At 42.8% G+C, this 18,268-nt stretch overlaps 1 protein-coding gene and 1 long non-coding RNA gene across 3 annotated transcripts in view; one reads left to right on the plus strand and one right to left on the minus strand.

Moving 5' to 3' along the window:
- Window positions 1-6,798, minus strand: part of LOC135091029 (uncharacterized) — a 12,883-nt gene extending 6,085 nt beyond the window's left edge. Inside the window, exon 1 of the long non-coding RNA XR_010262249.1 lies at window positions 6,680-6,798. This is a non-coding gene — a long non-coding RNA (uncharacterized LOC135091029). The remainder of the gene's footprint in view (window positions 1-6,679) is intronic.
- LOC135091017 (OTU domain-containing protein 7A-like) lies at window positions 1,241-17,967 on the plus strand. 2 transcript variants are annotated; one of them, XM_063988325.1, is made up of 11 exons: window positions 1,241-1,264; window positions 4,602-4,684; window positions 4,911-6,122; window positions 6,376-6,549; window positions 8,364-8,531; window positions 8,949-9,080; window positions 9,470-9,650; window positions 10,045-10,171; window positions 10,565-10,739; window positions 11,610-11,785; window positions 11,980-17,967. In XM_063988325.1, exons 2-11 carry the CDS (start codon window positions 4,609-4,611, stop codon window positions 13,222-13,224), a joined length of 3,666 nt encoding a protein of 1,221 aa, XP_063844395.1. In that variant the 5' UTR covers window positions 1,241-1,264; window positions 4,602-4,608; the 3' UTR covers window positions 13,225-17,967. The 2 variants fall into 2 exon arrangements, with proteins under 2 accessions (XP_063844395.1, XP_063844394.1); XM_063988324.1 differs by lacking the exon at window positions 1,241-1,264 and adding an exon at window positions 1,447-1,807.
- Window positions 17,968-18,268: the final 301 nt, after the last annotated feature.

Genomic DNA, 18,268 nt, shown 5'->3' on the forward strand with positions numbered 1-18,268 from the left:
TCACCCCTTCTTTTGTGTGGCATAAATAGCCTGGCAGGTTAACTTTACAACCAGCACGCCCCTCCTCTCTCCCTCCGCGCATGCCACTGGGGGTCAGCATCAACAAGTAGGGCGCGTGATAGTAACATGTGCTTGTTCCCAACACATACAAACACACATACGTTTCGGCGTATTCTTATCTCTATTTCTAAAAGGCTTTAGTGTAAGTTACTGCGGTTTTCAAGGGTTTTCATTGGTTCTATTGATGATCTGAGGATTGTTATGAATTATCAGTTGGGAAAGAAGCATACATTAGAACTCGACTAATCATCTCTACGGCCTTTCAAAATAGCCCCCAAAGTCTTCGTAATCTTACATTTGCATCTTAGGTAAACAAGTGTGTGTGTGTGTGTGTGTGTGTGTGTGTGTGTGTGTGTGTGTGTGTGTGTGTGTGTCTGTGTGTGTGTGTGTGTGTGTGTGATCGTGTCCCAACTGACGGATAAGTATCTCCACCACTTGTGTAAAAACAGGTATTTCTCGTTTCCATCAATAGTACACAATACTACACCATGCTTTATGGCTGGCGTTTGATTAGCTCACACGCTACATTCGCTCCACCTCTCGTATTTGTATCGAGACAGCGAGGTTGTATAACTGATTGCAATGTATTAGATTCGTAACTTAGGATATACGTTTTAATACAAGAGGAACCATAATTTAAAATATTGATGGTGGTTATGGTGATATGGTGGCGAAGGGATGGGTGAATAAAACTACTTAGGTTTGTAGGAAGAACTAGATACGTAAGGTGGGATATGCGTATTGGTACAAGAGAAACCTTAATTTTGAATAGTGATGGTGGTGATGGTGAGGGTGAAGAGGTAAAAGATGGGTAAATATAACTGCTTAGGTTTGTAGGAAGGATTAAATACTCGTGAGTAGCATATGCGTAATTATACATAAGGAACCTCATTCATGTAACAGAATAATGATGGTGATGGTGGTGGTGGTGAAGAGGTTAAAATGAATAAATATAACTATGTAGACCTATAGGAAAGATTAGAAAGATGAAGCCCTTTTCAGTATTGGTACATTAATATGCGAAGGCCGTCAGGAATTTAGTACAGAGTACATGGACAGAATATTGATATATGGTTGTGTTTAGTTCAATCTGGTTACTCTACGGTTATGAAGTCTTTCCGGAGGTTCAGGTTTACTGCAGTAGTTGGTTATCCCTCAACCAGACCTGTGTTTGTGAACTTCCTGTATCTTCTTGAATTGTGACGTAAGTAGCGCTTAACTCTTGTACTGCTAAGAACACGACGATGTTTTCATAGTCACATGCGATGAGATAATAGAAAGTTAATTCTTTCTCTTCTAGGCTACAGAGGCTGTGTATGAGATTTCACCACAAAAAAATAAACCTGAAACACGATTAAGCAGCTTGAGGTGATGAGGGACAAAAGTTATTGAGCAGTAAAATGGTTTATAATGAAAAGCGCGCCAAACACACAGCTGAGATGCATAGTATTGGAATCAAACTTGTATTTCTCTATGTATAACCTAAGCCTTTTAAAATAATCCCTACAGTACACATAAATACCCATATACAAACCATAAAACCTACAAGTCAGACTACTATAAATACACGCTGAAATAGGTGGTCATGACGTATTGTACAGTTGAGGGGTGAGGCTAATCAGGAAACATGGCTGACAGGTGAGGATCAGCTGATGGCGGCAACTACTGGTGGAGAAAAAAGATGAAAATAATGACTTAAGCTCGCCTCCCCAGAGTGCTCTGAGCCTCTCCTTCCCGACAAGCAGAGGTAAGGCCCTTGCTCTTTCCCCTAGCCCCCCGGACACCTGTGAACTGAACATAACCACTGGAAAACTACACATGATTTTCTGCCACTATTAATTGTGATGGTGTAGTTTATTTACTTGTTTGGTGTTGATTTTAGCCACAGACTGCACTATTTAGGCCTGGCAATGAGGTGTGTCTGTGTGTATATGTCATGTTGTATTCTGTGTATATTTGACGCAAATGTCTTGAATGTTAAATGGCCAAGGATTATTTTAGGCTAAATTTACGTGAAGAGGGATTAAAAATAGGTCATGTATGTTTATTTCAAGCCTGTGTAATTTTGAAGGTTCTCAGAGGTGGTACGTTGTTTGGGATTGTGTATAGTAATTAGCTAACTATCCTGATTCGATCTAAACTAATTCATCTACTTGTATTAGCCTGGAAATGAGCTGTATAAGTTTATATAGGTCTTGTGTTATTAAGTTGTAGTGTTATTATTGCTATTCAGTTATTTGTTTTTGTGTCGCGTACTCGGTCACATGTTAAGAAATGACATATGATAATGACCAGTGACTAACAAAAAAACAACCACACAACCAAATCAGGAGTGTCACTGCCAAGGGGAGGTGATGTCGGTATTGCACCCAAGTACATAAAATATAAATAAATGAATTGTGGTTAGGAAGCCCGAAGTACTCATGCTAAGAATGGGTGACCCTACCTAACTCTGCCCTGGATTTCCAATTTTTTTCTTTTTTCTCCTTCCATTCTGTATTATGGCAACCTGGAGGACTGACCACCTTTCTGCGCTGTTGTGTTGATGAGTCCTTTCAGAACTTAACTCTGGGTGGCAATGAAGCAGGGGATGAGGAGCAGCAATGAGGCAGGGGGTGAGGGGTGGCGGGTAGACACCAGTCGAGGAGTGGCATCAAGACTGAGATGAGGGACGGTGAGGAGGAGACTTAAGACACTGGCTGGAGACGTGAGTGAGGGTGGCCAAGTGGTGTTCAGGAGGGCACACTGGTCCGGGTGTCAGGTCATGGCGTCAGGTCATGCCAGGAGTGGACACTGCAAGGGGCAGTGTCAGAGCTACAACAAGTCTGGAGAAAGCTTGAGTTGTCATTTGTTTTTCCAATAATACCATCACTTTTCAAGGGGTGTTTTTAACTGTGTTATGTTGGCTTTACCAAAACTGTGTAGTGAGGCATTGAAAATAGGTTCATTGGTTTTATATAGATCTTTTGTTATCGTGTAAGGTGTTAAGTTGTTAATTGTTCTATATACATTAATTTCTCATTGTTCAAGGAGTATTTTGGCAGTGATATATTGAATTCAACTTGCATGATGGACTAGCATGAGGCTCAGCAGGTTTACAAAGGCATCAAGGGTTGTCACTCAGGTATGCACTCACTTTACTTTTCAAGGACAGTTTTAGGCACATTGTCTTAGGCAACTTGAATTTGTGTGGTGAAGGACAAGAAATAGATTCTGTAGGTTTATAAATGTCTCTGGGGACTAATACTGGTTGTTTATTTACTTTCTGAGTCTCCGAGAATTATTTTGAGATAAATTTGACTGCTGAAAGACTGTAGATTGATAGACTATTTAGAGAGTGTATTTTGACCCCAGGCTTGACTGTTGAAAGATTGTACATTGACAGACTATTAAGAGGCTGTACTTTGATTCCAGATTTGATTGTTAAAAGACTGTATGTTGATAGACTGTTGATATTTTACACTGACACTGTTGAGAGATTGTACTTCAATTCCAGGTTTGACTGTTAAAAGATAGTGTTGAGAGACTGCACAATGACTTATAGATCTACTGTGTACATAGGTTTTTTCCAATGTATGTGGCTACCGAGTTTCTTGTTATGTTGTGGCAGGAGAGTCAAGACCAACCAAAAAATCACTAGATCACTTATGGCCAATTGGTAAGATGTTGGTTATTTATATCTCTTTATCTTTAATCTCCTGCCAGAGTTTGATTCTCAGTGGGTGCCTCTCATGACCTATTTATCCCACTTACAGATAAGTTTCTTAGTGTTTCTGTGATATTAATAATGTGACACACCTCTTTCTTGCTTACTGTCATAGGGTTGTCATCCCAGCTTGCTGTGGTCATATTCATGAGGGGTGTTTCCTTGTTGTTCTTGTGAGGGTTGGCTGTTGCCCTATGGTGTCCTGTCACCCTGTCATGGCCTTGTGGTAGGGATGTCTGGCATCTAGATATTAACTGATGGATGGATTGATTGTTCCATGCCTGACATTTAAGGTAGATGCTTTCCTTCACAAGTTTGGAGAAAAATTTATACAATATTTATGAGTGTAATGCTTGGTAATAAGGAAAATATGCAGTAAAATTCCCAGGGGACTGTCAGTAGTTGTTAGAATTGGGGATGATTGTTGCTTCCTGTGCTTCATGATTGGTTCATTGATAAGCTGCACCGTTCTGCACTGTGATGAATTTCCCCATAAGCTCAGTTTGATTGCCCATTGCCAGTGTGCTGCGATCACTTCAAGCATTTCACAATTTCACAACAAAAACCACAGTTTGTGAAGCAAATTTCAGCACAGTGAATTATGAGTTTATCTGTATCACTATCAGATAAATGTTTTAGTTCCAGATAATGTTTTAAACAGTGTAGTGTGCCCAGAGGCAAGAAACATTTCGTAAGATTCCTACCAAGTGTTATGAACTTATGCTTACCTGAATCCTTCATCCTGTGCATTGATGCATTTTTAAACTTTTTTTATTTATTTATTTTTTTTAACCTTTTTGTATCCTCTAACAAAGGTGTCTTACTTTCCCCCCAGGTGCAGCATGGAGGGAGAGAAGTTGGCTGAGTTCATCTCCCACACTCAGGCTGATCCCATCTTGGCACGACATGTCCTGCAGAGTGAGTGTGTGTGTGGCTGTGTTGTGTTTTGGTGGTGTTGTGTTTTACTGCCACTTCACTATTCATTGCAACCCACTGCTGTATTCCATGTAATTTATATTTTGTTAGATAATGAAGATCTCCAAGTGTACATGAAATTAAAATGGAAATTATAGACCAGGTTGCATGCAGTGATAAAAATTCATTAGAAAGCATGTGATCACTCCACTATTCATTTGTGTTTCAGGTGTGAACTGGGATGTGGAGGCTGCAGTTCGCTTATTTTCGGTGCTACGAGGGGCTAGTCCCGCCCACCACTCAGGAACAGTACGGTCAGCTCCTTCCAAATTCCCCCCCTCAGCCAAGCCACCTGTTGCACCTAAGCCAGTTTTTGATCACAAACCAAACCAGGACACCATGCGTCTGCTGGCTGACACGAGGGGGCAGGGAGGGCCCAAGCTGGCACCACTGCCGCCCCCAAGAGCCAGGAAGATGGGAGCGCTGCCTAAGATACACCAGGAGGGCCCTGCAGCACCCCCCGGCCTGCCCCCTGTGGCCCAGGAGGTGCTGCCCATCACCACCCTCCTCTCGGAGCCGTACCACCCGAGGAACGTCAGCTCTGTGCGGTCCAACAACCTCCCGCCCATCCAGAAGACATGCCAGATGGACTTCTGCTCCTCCTCCTGCCCTGCTGCACCCCCCTCCATGCCCAGCCTGACCAAACCCAAAGCCCAGAGTAGCAATGCCAAAAATGCTCTGCTCATTGAGAAGGTCAGAGGCACCACCGTGAGTCTGCAGGAGGGACAGAAGACTTCACTGCACCAACACCACCACAACACCTCCATCACTTCTTTACCGCAGCACCGCACCGCCACCAGCACCACCACCACTACCACCGCTGCCGTCGTCGCTGCCGCCGCCACTGCTACCGCCACGGCAATAGACCCGTCTCACATCACCATCAACAGTAGCTGCATCATCTCCATCAACAACCCCAACAATAACAACACCACCAGAAACAATAATATCATTTACCCTGACCAGTACTCAGCCTCTAGTGACTCAGGAATGCCCCCCAAGCCCTCCCAGGCCTCAGCCACTCACACAACGAACAACCCTTACAGTTACTCCCCTCATCCGGCCTCTAGAGACTCCCCACCTCACACACTGTCACCTGCTGTGCCTTCCACCACCCCTTCATGCATCATTATCCCCTCAACACCACCCAAGGAGACCCAGGAGACACAGGAGAAGATGCACCTGAAGGAGACAAAACTAGTGGTGAAGAACTCCAGAGAGGCTCCTGAGAATGCAAGGAAAAGTCTGAGAGCTGTGGAAGAGGGAGTAGAAGGGGCAGGAAGCAACAGTTCCGGGCCGTCATCCCTGTCGGCTCCCTGCTCCCCTGCAAAACCCCTTCTGCGCAAGACTGAGGCGGTGGACCTCGAGGAGTACGATTACTGTAAGTGTGGCATTGGAAGACTAGCCTATCATACTCAGCATCAGTGGTTAGGTTGAGTTAACCTTTCTCTTCCTCTCACAGTCTACAGGGAACAATCAGCCACATGAGTTTCTGAATAAGTGTTACAATTTTCTACTTTCTATGATGATGTCAGCAATAATGTAGGCCACTTTTCATGTATTCTTTGTTTATATGTTGAGTAGCAGATATATGCAAACATAACATGGTGAATGTAGCCAGGTTCACTTTTCAGACAAAAAACTCAGTAGAGGAATCTCAAAAGCAACAGACAACGTGAATCTGGTGTCCAAGGCTCGCTCAGAGTTTGCACAAGAGATCTGGGAGGCCATTGATGCCAGCCGCACTCCCATCTTCATTGAGACACCAGTATTCACCTTCACCTTGCCGGACCTCAGCATATACTCGGGTAACTCATCCTTCTCTGCCTTTTCTGGGCAGCCTCATTTGGGATTGTCAACCTGGTATATAGATTGATTGATAGAAGTAACCTACCTGTTCTGTAGAATGCAGATACCTTATTTAAAATGATGACTCACCAATTAGCTCCATGAATACTGAGGGCATCATGGTTAGGTTTGACTAACCCCTCCACCTCACACTTTTCTCCAGGCTTACTAGGATTGCTGAACCTTATATCCCACACTCAGGATGCTTGACTGATGATGGGTCCATATATATCAGATGTTCCAATATCTGTAAATTATCTAATCTTTGTATGTGGTTTATCTCTCAGTGTTAGTTCTTACTGCAGTTAGGACATCCATTTTATATATATATATATATATATATATATATATATGTCACGCATAATGTGGATAATTGCCTAATGTGAACATTAGGCAGTGAAATTGCCTAATCTTCATATTAGGCAATTTGTTTGCACGATGTTGACAATAGGCAACTTACTTGCTTAATGTCCACTTTAGGCATGATTTTCAAATTAGGCAAGGGTATTTTGCCTAATGTGAATTGAATGACAAACCAGTGTCTACAGTTTTGTTCGAATGTTGTTCGAAACTTTGGGTCTGTTATAGTTAGGTTAGGTTAGGTTAGGTTAGGTTAGGTTAGGTTAGGTTAGGTTATTATTAGAACAAAATTTACACCAGCTGACCTAAGTGGGATCAAACAGACCCTTATAAAGTCTGAAGAGGTTCCTGATATCTGCCTATCGATGAGAACAGCAACAGCAAGAGCCACTGGTGGGCAAGGTTATACAAAGTGTCAATGTACTACTCAATGTACATCAGGAAGGTGCAGCTGCCTAAGAAAAGAAATTAAATGCAACTCGCGCTGTCACCCAGGCAGATCATGCAAAAATTTGTGATTGGACTCAACTGAACCCTGAGATCGATTGACCTATTTTACTTATACTAATATTGCATTAATTAATTATGTTTTCCTTATTCACATTGGGCAAAATTGAGCTGCATAATTTGAACAATAGGCATTTTTTGCCTAATGTTAACAATTTGTAAACTTTACGCAACCTACTTGCTTGATGTACACATTAGGCAATTTTCTGCCTAATGTTCACATTAGGCAATTGTCCACATTATGCGTAACATATATATATATATATATATATATATATATATATATATATATATATATATATATATATATATATATATATATATATATATATATATATATTATTATTATTATTATTATTATTATTATTATTATTATTATTATTACTATTGTTATTGTTATTCTGTTGTTATTTTATTTTATTTTTTTGCACGACCTATATCTCTCATAACTCAGTATTTGAAAATGATACATCTAATCTTTGTGGTGTGAATGATATGACTACTGACACAGATTAGTAGTAGTAGTAGTAGTAGTAGTAGTAGTAGTAGTAGTAGTAGTACTAGTGGTTGTAGTAGTAGTAATAGTAGTAGTAGTAGTAGTAGTAATAGTGGTAGTAGTAGTTGTAGTAGTAGTAGTGTAGTGATAGGACAGTCAAAGGTAAAAAAAAAAAAATAATGATAATAGAAATAAAAAAAATTGAATGACAAAAGCAAACACAGGGACCTTGGTGATAACTTATGACCCAAAATGGTAACTTATCATACTCATGCTTGCCTTGAGAGCTCACTAAGGTGCACTCCCTGGCAATGATCTCTCCTGACCAATGTACCATACCTTCATTAATTTCCCATGATGTTCTAAGTGGGAACATGTAAACAGTGCCTAATGAGCAGAGTTTTTATGCAGATGAGTTCCGAATGTTCCTGGAGCGTGACCTGATAGAGACATCAACGCTGGTCTCCTTGGAGGGTGCTGGGCGCCTCAACTGGTGGGCGCTGGTCGGGGCGTCGCAGCGGCTGTGGCCCCTCGCTACCACTGGGGATGGGAACTGTCTCCTGCACGCTGCCTCTCTCGGTTGGTCATCTTGTAGCGCTCTCTCTCTCTCTCTCTCTCTCTCTCTCTCTCTCTCTCTCTCTCTCTCTCTCTCTCTCTCTCTCTCTCTCTCTCTCTCTCTCTCTCTCTCTCTCTCTCTCTCTCTCTCTCTCTCTCTCTCTCTCTCTCTCTCTCTCTCTCTCTCTCTCTCTCTCTCTCTCTCTCTCTCTCTCTCTCTCTCTCTCTCTCTCTCTCTCTCTCTCTCTCTCTCTCTCTCTCTCTCTCTCTCTCTCTCTCTCTCTCTCTCTCTCTCTCTCTCTCTCAATCAGTCAATCTGGTCATGCAATTTTGCTTGCCATTACCTGCTTATCCTTTAAACGGTCTCTCATTTTAGTTGTCACCCTCAGAACACTATTGACCTTTAAGATCTCAATAATCTAAATGCATCTTGTCCTGCAGGCATGTGGGGCTTTCACGACCGGCTTTTAACGCTCCGCAAGGCTCTTCATGAATTCCTGACCAGAAGCCAATTCAGTCGACCCTTGTGGAGGAGGTGGAGGTGGCAGGTGACACAGCAGAACAGGGAAACAGGTGAGGCCAGAGAGTGTGTTTTCTTGGAGTGTCTTGTTCACTTTTCCTCATCATTCTCTTCATTATCATCCCTTCATATTTAGTTGGTAGAGTTGATGTAAGGAAACTTGATTGCCATTGCTATTGATATGACTGTGTACTATTTTTTATATGAAGAAGTTGGATGAGAATTAGAAAAATGAATACAAAAAAAGGTCCACTTCATTGCTGCTATCTGAAAGTTTAGATAGAAGAGTCTTGTAATTATTGGACACTAGTTTTAGAGGTGCTGTGATATTCCCTCCTCCAAAATATCAAGCCACAGGGAAGGTAGAAAACAGAATCAGCCAGACTCATTTAAGACTTGAACCAGATGGCGTGCAGTTTGTCAAAGTGTGTCAATATTTCAGACCTGGTGTACAGTGGGGAGGAGTGGGAGTCAGAGTGGGCCAATGTGCTGCGCCTTGCCTCCAGTGCACCCCGGGGAGGGAAGGAGACCACCGGGGAGGCGCCACAGGACTCTGAACACAGACTCAGTGCTCATGACAACTCCAATGGGAAATCGTCCTCATGCAAAAGACTCAGCAATGGGTAGGTTGGAGTAGAAGTAAGATGTGATGACTTTGTTGTCACCCTGAACGCATACAGCACGGATCCTCCCTGTAGTAATTCCTTCCCTCACTCCTCTACGTGATACTTTCTTCTCAAGTATCTCTGTATGATGACTCTTTCCCCATTTGTGCTTAAATTACATTAAATTCATCTGTATATTGCAGTGCATATTCTTCATTAGAAAATACTTTATTATCAATACAGTAAATCACATTTTTGCTTCCCAGTGTTGTGCTGTGTTTCTGGAAGTATTTCATGTATTTAAAAGGATTCCTTTCAATGCTATAGAAATTCCTCTTATTGCACTTTCTGTTGTACCTTGTTTTGACAGCACCTGTGTTGCTAATGTGACTCTTGGTTGTGTGGTGTGCAGGTTTCAGAGTGAGCAGAATGAGGACTGTGCTGGCCGGGTGTACGAGAGCCTGGAGGAGATCCATGTGCTGGCACTGGCCCATGTGCTGCGGCGGCCCATCATTGTGGTGGCCGACCTTACCCTCAAGGTCAGTCCAGTGTGTGTTGTCCTGTCACACTGTCTTGCTTATTTATGCTGTGCCACTGCTGGGGCTGCTAGCACTGGTGCTCGTGCTGGTGCTGCTGCTGGTGCTGCTGCTGCTGTTACTGCTTCTGGTGCTGTGTTAAACTGATACCACGTTCCTTGCTGTGTTCTGTTCTGTACTGTTGTGTTGCTTACCTTGTCCTGTGTTGTGCTGCCCCATCATGCTCCTCTGTGCTGTGTAGCTCACAGTCTGATGCTCTTTGCTGTGCAGTGCAGTGCTGCATGGCATATACAGGCTTCCTAAAGCAGCCAGCCCATCACAACAAAGACATGCAATAAAATATACCCTTTTTTAATACTCTTGCAAACTACCATGTCCTCCTCATCTCCATCCCAGGATGTGAGTGGGGAGCCTCTTGCCCCGATACCCTTTGGGGGGGTGTACCTTCCCCTGGAGTGCCCCCCCAGTGAGTGCCAGAGGTCTCCACTGCTCCTCACCTATGATGCCGCTCACTTCTCCGCCCTGGTGGTCATGGAGACACAGGCTGAGTGCAGTGCCTCTCAGCTTCCTGGTCAGAGTCTATGTTTTTTTTTCCCACTCTTTTGTGGTCTCTTCCATTTTTTATTTTGGTGACTTTTGGAAGATGGCAGTGATCTGAGCCACCATTTTAATGCTGTGATGTTGTGTTTTGATGCTCATTTTATCCACATTTCAGCTTTCTTATACATTGCTTTCATTTTGATTTGTTTTCAGTAAATAAGCTTTCAGTATTTTTGTCTCTGAGGAGTTTTTGTGACTTGAACTTTCTCCCTATCTTATAAATAAGCATCTTCCAAAGTAATTTTGTCAGTTTGACTTGTGACAAAAAATTTTATTTCCAAAGAATTTCTTAGATGGATTTGGAGTGAAATGTTTTATTAACCCATCATGACACTCGAGGTGCTTCACAGTAGGAAGAAGGCTGTAAATGTCATGTTACTCCCTCCCTCATAAGATGAACATTCTTATAAGATAAACGTTAATCCCCTGCTTCATTCCTGTGTTCCTGTTTACTCCACCAAGGGATGGTTTCAGTTTGTGCCACCTTCGTTCAAATAAACATCCTTGTAGAATAAACTTAAATCCCTGATGTCATTCTTGTGTTCCCATTACTTCACTTAAGGAATACCTTTAGTTTATGTTGCTTTTGTGTCACCTTTTAATCAGTCCCCACCACCATGTAAGCCCTCAGCTGGTATCTTTCCTGTAACTCCTTCTAAACAGTTTTGCTTGATATAAATGTCACCAAGAATATCCTTCCATCACATTTATCATTATGTACTCACAGTATCCATGCTCTATTCTACAGGGAAGTTTGTAGTGCTTTGTATGAGGCTTTAGTCTTGAAAGAATCTGCCTTTGTATTGACTGAAAAGATTATTATTCCCTCTCACTGGTGCAGCTGTCATCCCCTTGACTGACTGCTGCCATGAGTTGCTGCCTATCCAGTTTGTGATTGATCCCGGAGAGGACTTTGTGTGGGGGAAGGATGACCTTGACCCAAACGTGATCCAGAAAGTTACCATCACCACCCATGACAAGATAGGCCTCCTTAACGAGTACCTGGATGTGATAAAGGTGTGTGTGCACTCATCTGTACGAGTATTTACATGCTGTCTCATGATCCTGTGTCTAGATATGTGTGTGTGTGTGTGTGTGTGTGTGTGTGTGTGTAGTGAGGATAGTGTAAGTGGTCTGAATGAAGAGAAGTAATAGTGCTCTATAAGTCAAGTAATGTACTCTGCCATTCATTCCTGCTCCCCTTGTTACAGGTGGGCATCCCACCATCTTACTTGGAGGCATGCCAGGCAGTGGATGAGGCAGAGTCCCCTGAGAACTATCACCCAGAAATTGAGAAGAAATCATCAGAATCCAGCTTTGACTCAGATGAGGGTCCTCCATATACAGACGGCATGGTGGGACTCTTCCCCAGCAAAAGCAAGGCGTCCAAACAACTGCAGACGGTAGCAAAGCAGTTTGGGAGCATTGGCAAGTCCATGTCCAAGAAGATTAAAAAGAACTTTGGCACACTGTCCAAGTTGGGACGCACGGGGTCATTCAGGAAGCGGGATGAGTACGTGAAGACCTGCAGCTTGGCCAGGAGTAGTCGCATGCCCAAGATATCCACACACCAGAACTTCATCTTGGCAGCGGAGATCCACACAGAGAAACGCCATGCTTACCAGGAGGAGATGGTGCGTAACTACCTCAACAATGCGCGCCGCAGGTTTGAGAAGGATATGGAGGTGCGACGGCGGCAGGAGGAGGAGGTGCGGCAGCTTGAGAAGGAGCAGTTAGAGCGGCAGGCTGAGGTAGAGGGTCCAGTACAGTGCATCAATTTGGGCTGCAACATGTATGGTACAGCCCTCACATCATACATGTGCTCCACCTGCTTCTCCAAACAGCGGGAGCAAGAACAGGAGTACAAGCGTCAGGCATCCTCCTCCTCATCCTCCACTACTTCATCCACAACCAACAACCTCAACTCCCCCAAGGCCCAGCATCCGAAGATGTCTGAGGGGCCGCAGTATGGTGCGGGAAAGTCCAAGTTTTATGCAGAGTTGGATTCCACTGCAGCGGGAGAAGCCAGCAAGATCCCTGTCCACCAGGCACTCTCCACCAGAAAGGATGGAACGCTCTACCTCTCCAACTCCACCTTCTACAACGACGTGCCCTCCGTCCTGAGCTACAACATGGCCAAGAGTCAGGCGGTGGGAGATGAGCCAGATGTCGGCCAGACTCTTCCAGCTAAGGGGGAGTCTACCATGAAGGTCACAGCTCCTTCAGTCACTTCCCTTGCCAGTCAGAGTGGTATTGGTTTCACCCCTGTGGCAATAGATGAGGTTGGGATCAGCATGAGAGGAGAAGAAAGATCAGAGAGCCCAAGCCAGCCTTGCCTCACCAGAGATTGTAAGTTCTATGGGAGCTGCTCCACAAGTGGCTACTGTTCGCGCTGCTTCCAGAATGCTGGCTCCAGGAACGTCATGGTGCAGCAAATCAAGTCTGTCCAGCTCTAAATGCCCCAGTGTGCTTTTTTCCCAGTGAGCCAGCCAGCCAGACAGCCAACCAAGCAGCCAGCCAAGCAGCCAGCCAGCCAGCCAGCCAGCCAACCAACCAGACCTTGCCCATGTGTGTGTGTGTGTGTGTGTGTGTGTGTGTGTGTGTGTGTGTGTGTGTGTGTGTGTGTGTGTGTGTGTGTGTGTGGGGTCCTCCTTGTGGCTTTCTGTGTGCCTATGAATCCTGTGTAAAGAAACATTTCTGAGCACACTGTTTTCTAGTCATAGTGGTGTTGTCTAGTGGTTTGTGTCTAGGAGTGGAGATGGTGGCAGGAATGGTGGAGATGGCAGGGGAGTTAACAGTGGTGGAGGCTGTGGATTAGACAGTCAGTGGTGGTAGTTCTCTCATCCTGACCAGCAGAAGGTAGATGTGCCTTGATGCTTGGGGCGTGGGTCTCACTTACATAGAGATGTGGAGGATGACTGTAGGAGCAAGAAACTCTCAAAGTCATTACTTCAAGGGATTAATGGTGTGAATAAAAAAAGGAGTAAGTTATCATGAGTTTTTTGGTGACTTAGATCTAGATGCTGCTGTTGAGTCTTGTTTGTGGCAAGTTTTTAAAGGCACTAAATGCTCTCACTGAGTGAGTGGAAGGCAGAGTAAGGGCCTTATTTAGTAATGGTTGTTTGGTCTGCCCAATTTATCAAAGGGCATGTGAAAAGGTCACCACATTAGGCCGAGGATGACTCAAGGGTGCCTGCAATATAAGGGATGGTGTTGGAATGGAGTGTCCCACATACAAGGCCCCAGTGTTCACTTGGTGCACTGTTGTCTACCTCCAAGTTATGGTTACATATTCCTATCCTAACTTTTTATTACCAGTGCATGATTTTCCCATCTTTGTTCACCATATCAGTCAAATTGATCCCAAGTGTTTTATAAATGTGATCAGAATTTATGGTTTGCACTTGTGGTCTGGGTTTTGGTGGGCTGCTTGTAAAGTCTATATTTTCATACTGTATTTTACAGTTCAGTGTAGCCTAACTGTAGCTGCAGTGGCAGAATGTTGTGACACGTGCACTGGGTATGAGTAGTGTTTACCGTACAGGAGGAGACAGCTTCAGCATGTGTGGAATCTCATATATACATTACGTGCGTAAAAAAAAAGTGTTGCATCACATACTTAAAAACTCGTTCTCAAAAAAAGCTAACCATGACAGCTTTAATTGCTTTAATTTTATAACTGATATATAAGTGACTCATTGGATATACGTCAGCCTCCTGTAGCCAGGTGTGTGCTCAGTCCTAGTGACACCACACACCTGCTCCAAGGAGGCTGTGTCCGTGTTAGGGAGGAGCACCTGTCGGTCACCTGCTCATAACAGCCATCTGTGGTGGTCCGTGTCGCTCCACTGGGTGTGTGTAGGCTCGGTGTGATATCACAGGTAACTGTATTTTTAATACAGCTTCTTCCATTTCATAAAACTTTATAAATATTTTTGAATGATCGAGTGTACAACTCTTTTTGTACAAAATATTTATTTTCAACTGTACAGCACGGACTTATGTACTGTAAATATCTACTTGGTAAGAACAAGTAGATTTTGTACAAATTTAATTTGTTAGATGATTCATCACAGGAAAATATGTAGATTGAGTTAGCTGCACCTTACTCTTTCTTCTCAACTTTTGATGTGGCTTGTGTAAGGGTTCACAAAACTCCAGCAGGAGTTCATTACACTAGTATGGAGTTGTTATGTAAGTCACCTCAATACTGCTGACCCAAGGCAGCACAAGGAGCCTTGGCAGCACGGTAAAACAAGAGGCAATAATCTTGTGTTCGTGTGGCACCGCGTCACTTTTAGGTAATGAAATTTTGACTCGATTCACTGTTATGTCTCTTTTTGTTCTACTTACCGAAAAAGAATGCTGAGTGTTTACTATCATTTGTGGCTTCCTAGTGTTATCACCATATACATGTTGCCTGTATATTTTGGAGTATGTCTTAGTTGAGTTACCAGGAGTGTAAACTTCAGCCTATCTGGTCATTATTGGTAGATCCTTTGTCATTTGTCTACATTCCCTTCCTAGGTTGTGCAGTGTTCCTGTTGATATGTCCTGTCTGCATATGTTTCCAGCAACAGAATCACTTTATTGTTCATACTTCTAGGGAAAATCATTATGCTTCTATCTCAGTTGTATTCATTTGTTCATTATGACAAACAAGAATCTCTCTTAGTTGTCACTTTTAGCAATTATTTTTATTTGACGTCAAATTTCTGTTTAGAATATTCTCCTTGTCCACAATTATGAGTATTTGTTGAGTGTCCATCTCATGATAAAAGCTCCAAGCCTGAATGACATGCATTAGAGCTGCTGCAGCATTAGGCTGAAGTAATTGGTTCCTTGTTGCTGTATGGCAGGCTGAGGAGCAGAGGTGTTGGTGTGTTCATGGACAGTAACATCTCATTCCTTCAAACTTCCTTGATGTGAATGTAAATGTAAGTGATTTCCTGATTCTGGAATATTTCCTATAAAGGGATATCATAAATCAGTCAAATCTTCACCAATAGATTTGTGTCATATGAACTTTGCTGTGATAACTTTTTGTAGTCATATCTGTTTTTTATTTTCTTTTTTCCCATTATTATTAACAGTGTGCAGTGCCCAAGTCAGCTGGTTAAGTTTGTCCTGCCATGCTCAGTTACAGCTCAGGAAGACATTAGTATTTGTTAGCTGCCTGCCAAGCGAGATGTAAGATGTGCGTGTGCATGTGGTGATGTTACTTGTCGCCTCATTCAATATGACAAGAGGTGTGCATTTGTGGTGACAGTTTCAGACTCACCAGAGAGGCTCATGTAGCAGAAAATTTTTTCAGTACAAGTGTGAGGCGGCTATGAAGCGAGTTAATTGGGTACCTGTTTTGGATTACTGTGACATGAATTGGTAAAGTTGGCTTAAAGCAATGTGTAATCATGAAATTGGGATAGATGCAGATTTTTTCAATTCTTGCAATTATTACTATAGTAAATTTACAGTTTTCATGGTATACAAAATCTATACTGGGGGTATAGGATATAGTTTAGATATCAGAGTGAAGCATAGAGGGCACTGCAGTAGTTTTTTTTATAGATGTTAGAATAGAAAGATACTTTGGGTGTTGGTGGAGAACTTTCACCTGCTAGACCTGTGAAAAGCTTTACATTCGTTTGTTACGTTCAGTAGTATGACAAAAAAAACATAGGTTCAGTTTTATTGGTGCATCAATGAATGAGATTTTACTGTCCACAGCAGCATACATTTATTGCCTTGAAAGCCATGCAGGCAGATATTCAAGAGCTTGGTGATGCAGCCTGGTTGTGAAGCATCCTGTAGTTACACCATGTTCAAGGACAAACCGAGTATTGCAGATGGAGTGCATAAAGGATTGGAGAGTCCCTGAGTTTATGTAGTAGTCAGTACCATATTATTATTTTCTAGTGATATACTTTAAGTCACCTGCAAGCCAACTCCAGGCTGTGGTCTTGGCAACATCTTGGGATGGGTGGCGTCTTAGTTAGATTCTCCAGGTGAGGGGAAATAACAAGCTGTGATCTGTGGTGTTTCAGATCTTTGAACTGGTAATCTTGAGTCTGATCATCTGCCTGCGAGGTGATTGATATTCTTATACTTTATGTAGAAAATACCGAGTACTTTATTTATCCATAGAGAAATTGTTGATTATTATTAGGGTTAAGATGTGTATATTGTACTATGGCATAAGTCATTCACCATTTTCATACGTGAACTGGAAGCAAACTATTTATACAATGAATTTTATAAGAATGCATGAAACTATATCATAGGGAATATTCTTGATGTATTTTCTTTAAAATGATTTATTTTCTGATGTGGAACTCCTAACTAATTGCTAGTCACGTCATGCTGTCAGTCGCCTTACTTGTACCACTGTGCCCCGGCCAGCACCGTGCCCCGGCAGCACCACCGTGTAGTTGTCTGCTGCAGTGCTGTACACAAATGCACTGTAGTGACTGAAGGCATAGCATATAACAGTTCATTACTCTAGAACGCATACATAAAGCCGTACCCAGGCGTTGTGTATGTACCTGTGTGCCCTGTATATATGTACAGGTTTTGCATATGTACATAAGATACACTCGCAGACCTCAAGATACACACCAGAATGCTTTGTATTCATAGATTTATCAGTGGTGAATTTGATACAAACCTGATTTACAGGTTGACATTGCTTTCAATGTGTAAATCTACTTAAATCTTTTTTCAGTAATTGATGATCACCTTTTTTAACTCCATTAATGTTTGCACTAAGAGAACATTCAATATTTTCTGGTCTAAATTGATAGTTTCCAAGAGTGAGTACAGTCCAACACTAGCAGCACGCCAGTCCCTGCCTGCTTGGCTGAGGCTCTGCAGTTTGCACTTTTCTTGGCAAAACGGTGCTTGTTGAATCACGGAAAAGCATGTTTGTACAGTTCATGCAGAGGAGCCATGTGTGGCGTGTGCTGCACTGTGCCCTCACGGCCAGCAAGGTGCTGTCAGTCGGGGTTTAGAATTACCGATCACAGAGTTTTGTTGTGCCTTTCATGTAAGTGAGGCTTAGCTCGTGTGCAGGGAAAATAGGCCTTAAACTGGCGTGCTATTGCCAGATTGCGGACATCGAGCCCATGCAGAGAAAGGGATTGGTGTAAATATTCATGTTCACCAAGGTGAACATTTTCTTCAATAAACAGCAAACTTCATCATCATGTACACTGTATCAAACAAACCTTCCTGGTGTTGTAGTAGGCTCCCCTTGCTCTCATTTAATATTTCTTTTAGATATTTCCATGGTATTCTTGTAAATTAGTTATCATAATGCACTTGGTCTGATGATTCATTATGTGCAGCCTTACCATTAACCAGCAGTCAGCATAACTGTGGCCTGAGTCAGTGGGATCAAACCTGCGGCTGAGCTCAGAAAATACATGCACGAGAGGCTGTTTGTGTCAAGTGATGACACATTGCACGTCATTTTACCTGCCTCACCATGTACAGGTAAGTGAC

The sequence above is a fragment of the Scylla paramamosain genome, chromosome 36, assembly GCF_035594125.1.
Source record: "Scylla paramamosain isolate STU-SP2022 chromosome 36, ASM3559412v1, whole genome shotgun sequence".
Classification (NCBI taxonomy): Eukaryota; Metazoa; Arthropoda; class Malacostraca; order Decapoda; family Portunidae; genus Scylla; species Scylla paramamosain.

What these genes read in the sequence shown, in the direction of transcription:
- LOC135091017 (XM_063988325.1), top strand. Translation starts at nt 4,609, where the DNA reads ATGGAGGGAGAGAAGTTGGCTGAGTTCATCTCCCACACTCAGGCTGAT. An exon ending in GGCACGACATGTCCTGCAGA is followed by an intron (nt 4,685 to 4,910) that starts GTGAGTGTGTGT and finishes TTTGTGTTTCAG; the next exon opens with GTGTGAACTGGGATGTGGAG. An exon ending in TGCAAAAGACTCAGCAATGG is followed by an intron (nt 9,651 to 10,044) that starts GTAGGTTGGAGT and finishes TGTGGTGTGCAG; the next exon opens with GTTTCAGAGTGAGCAGAATG.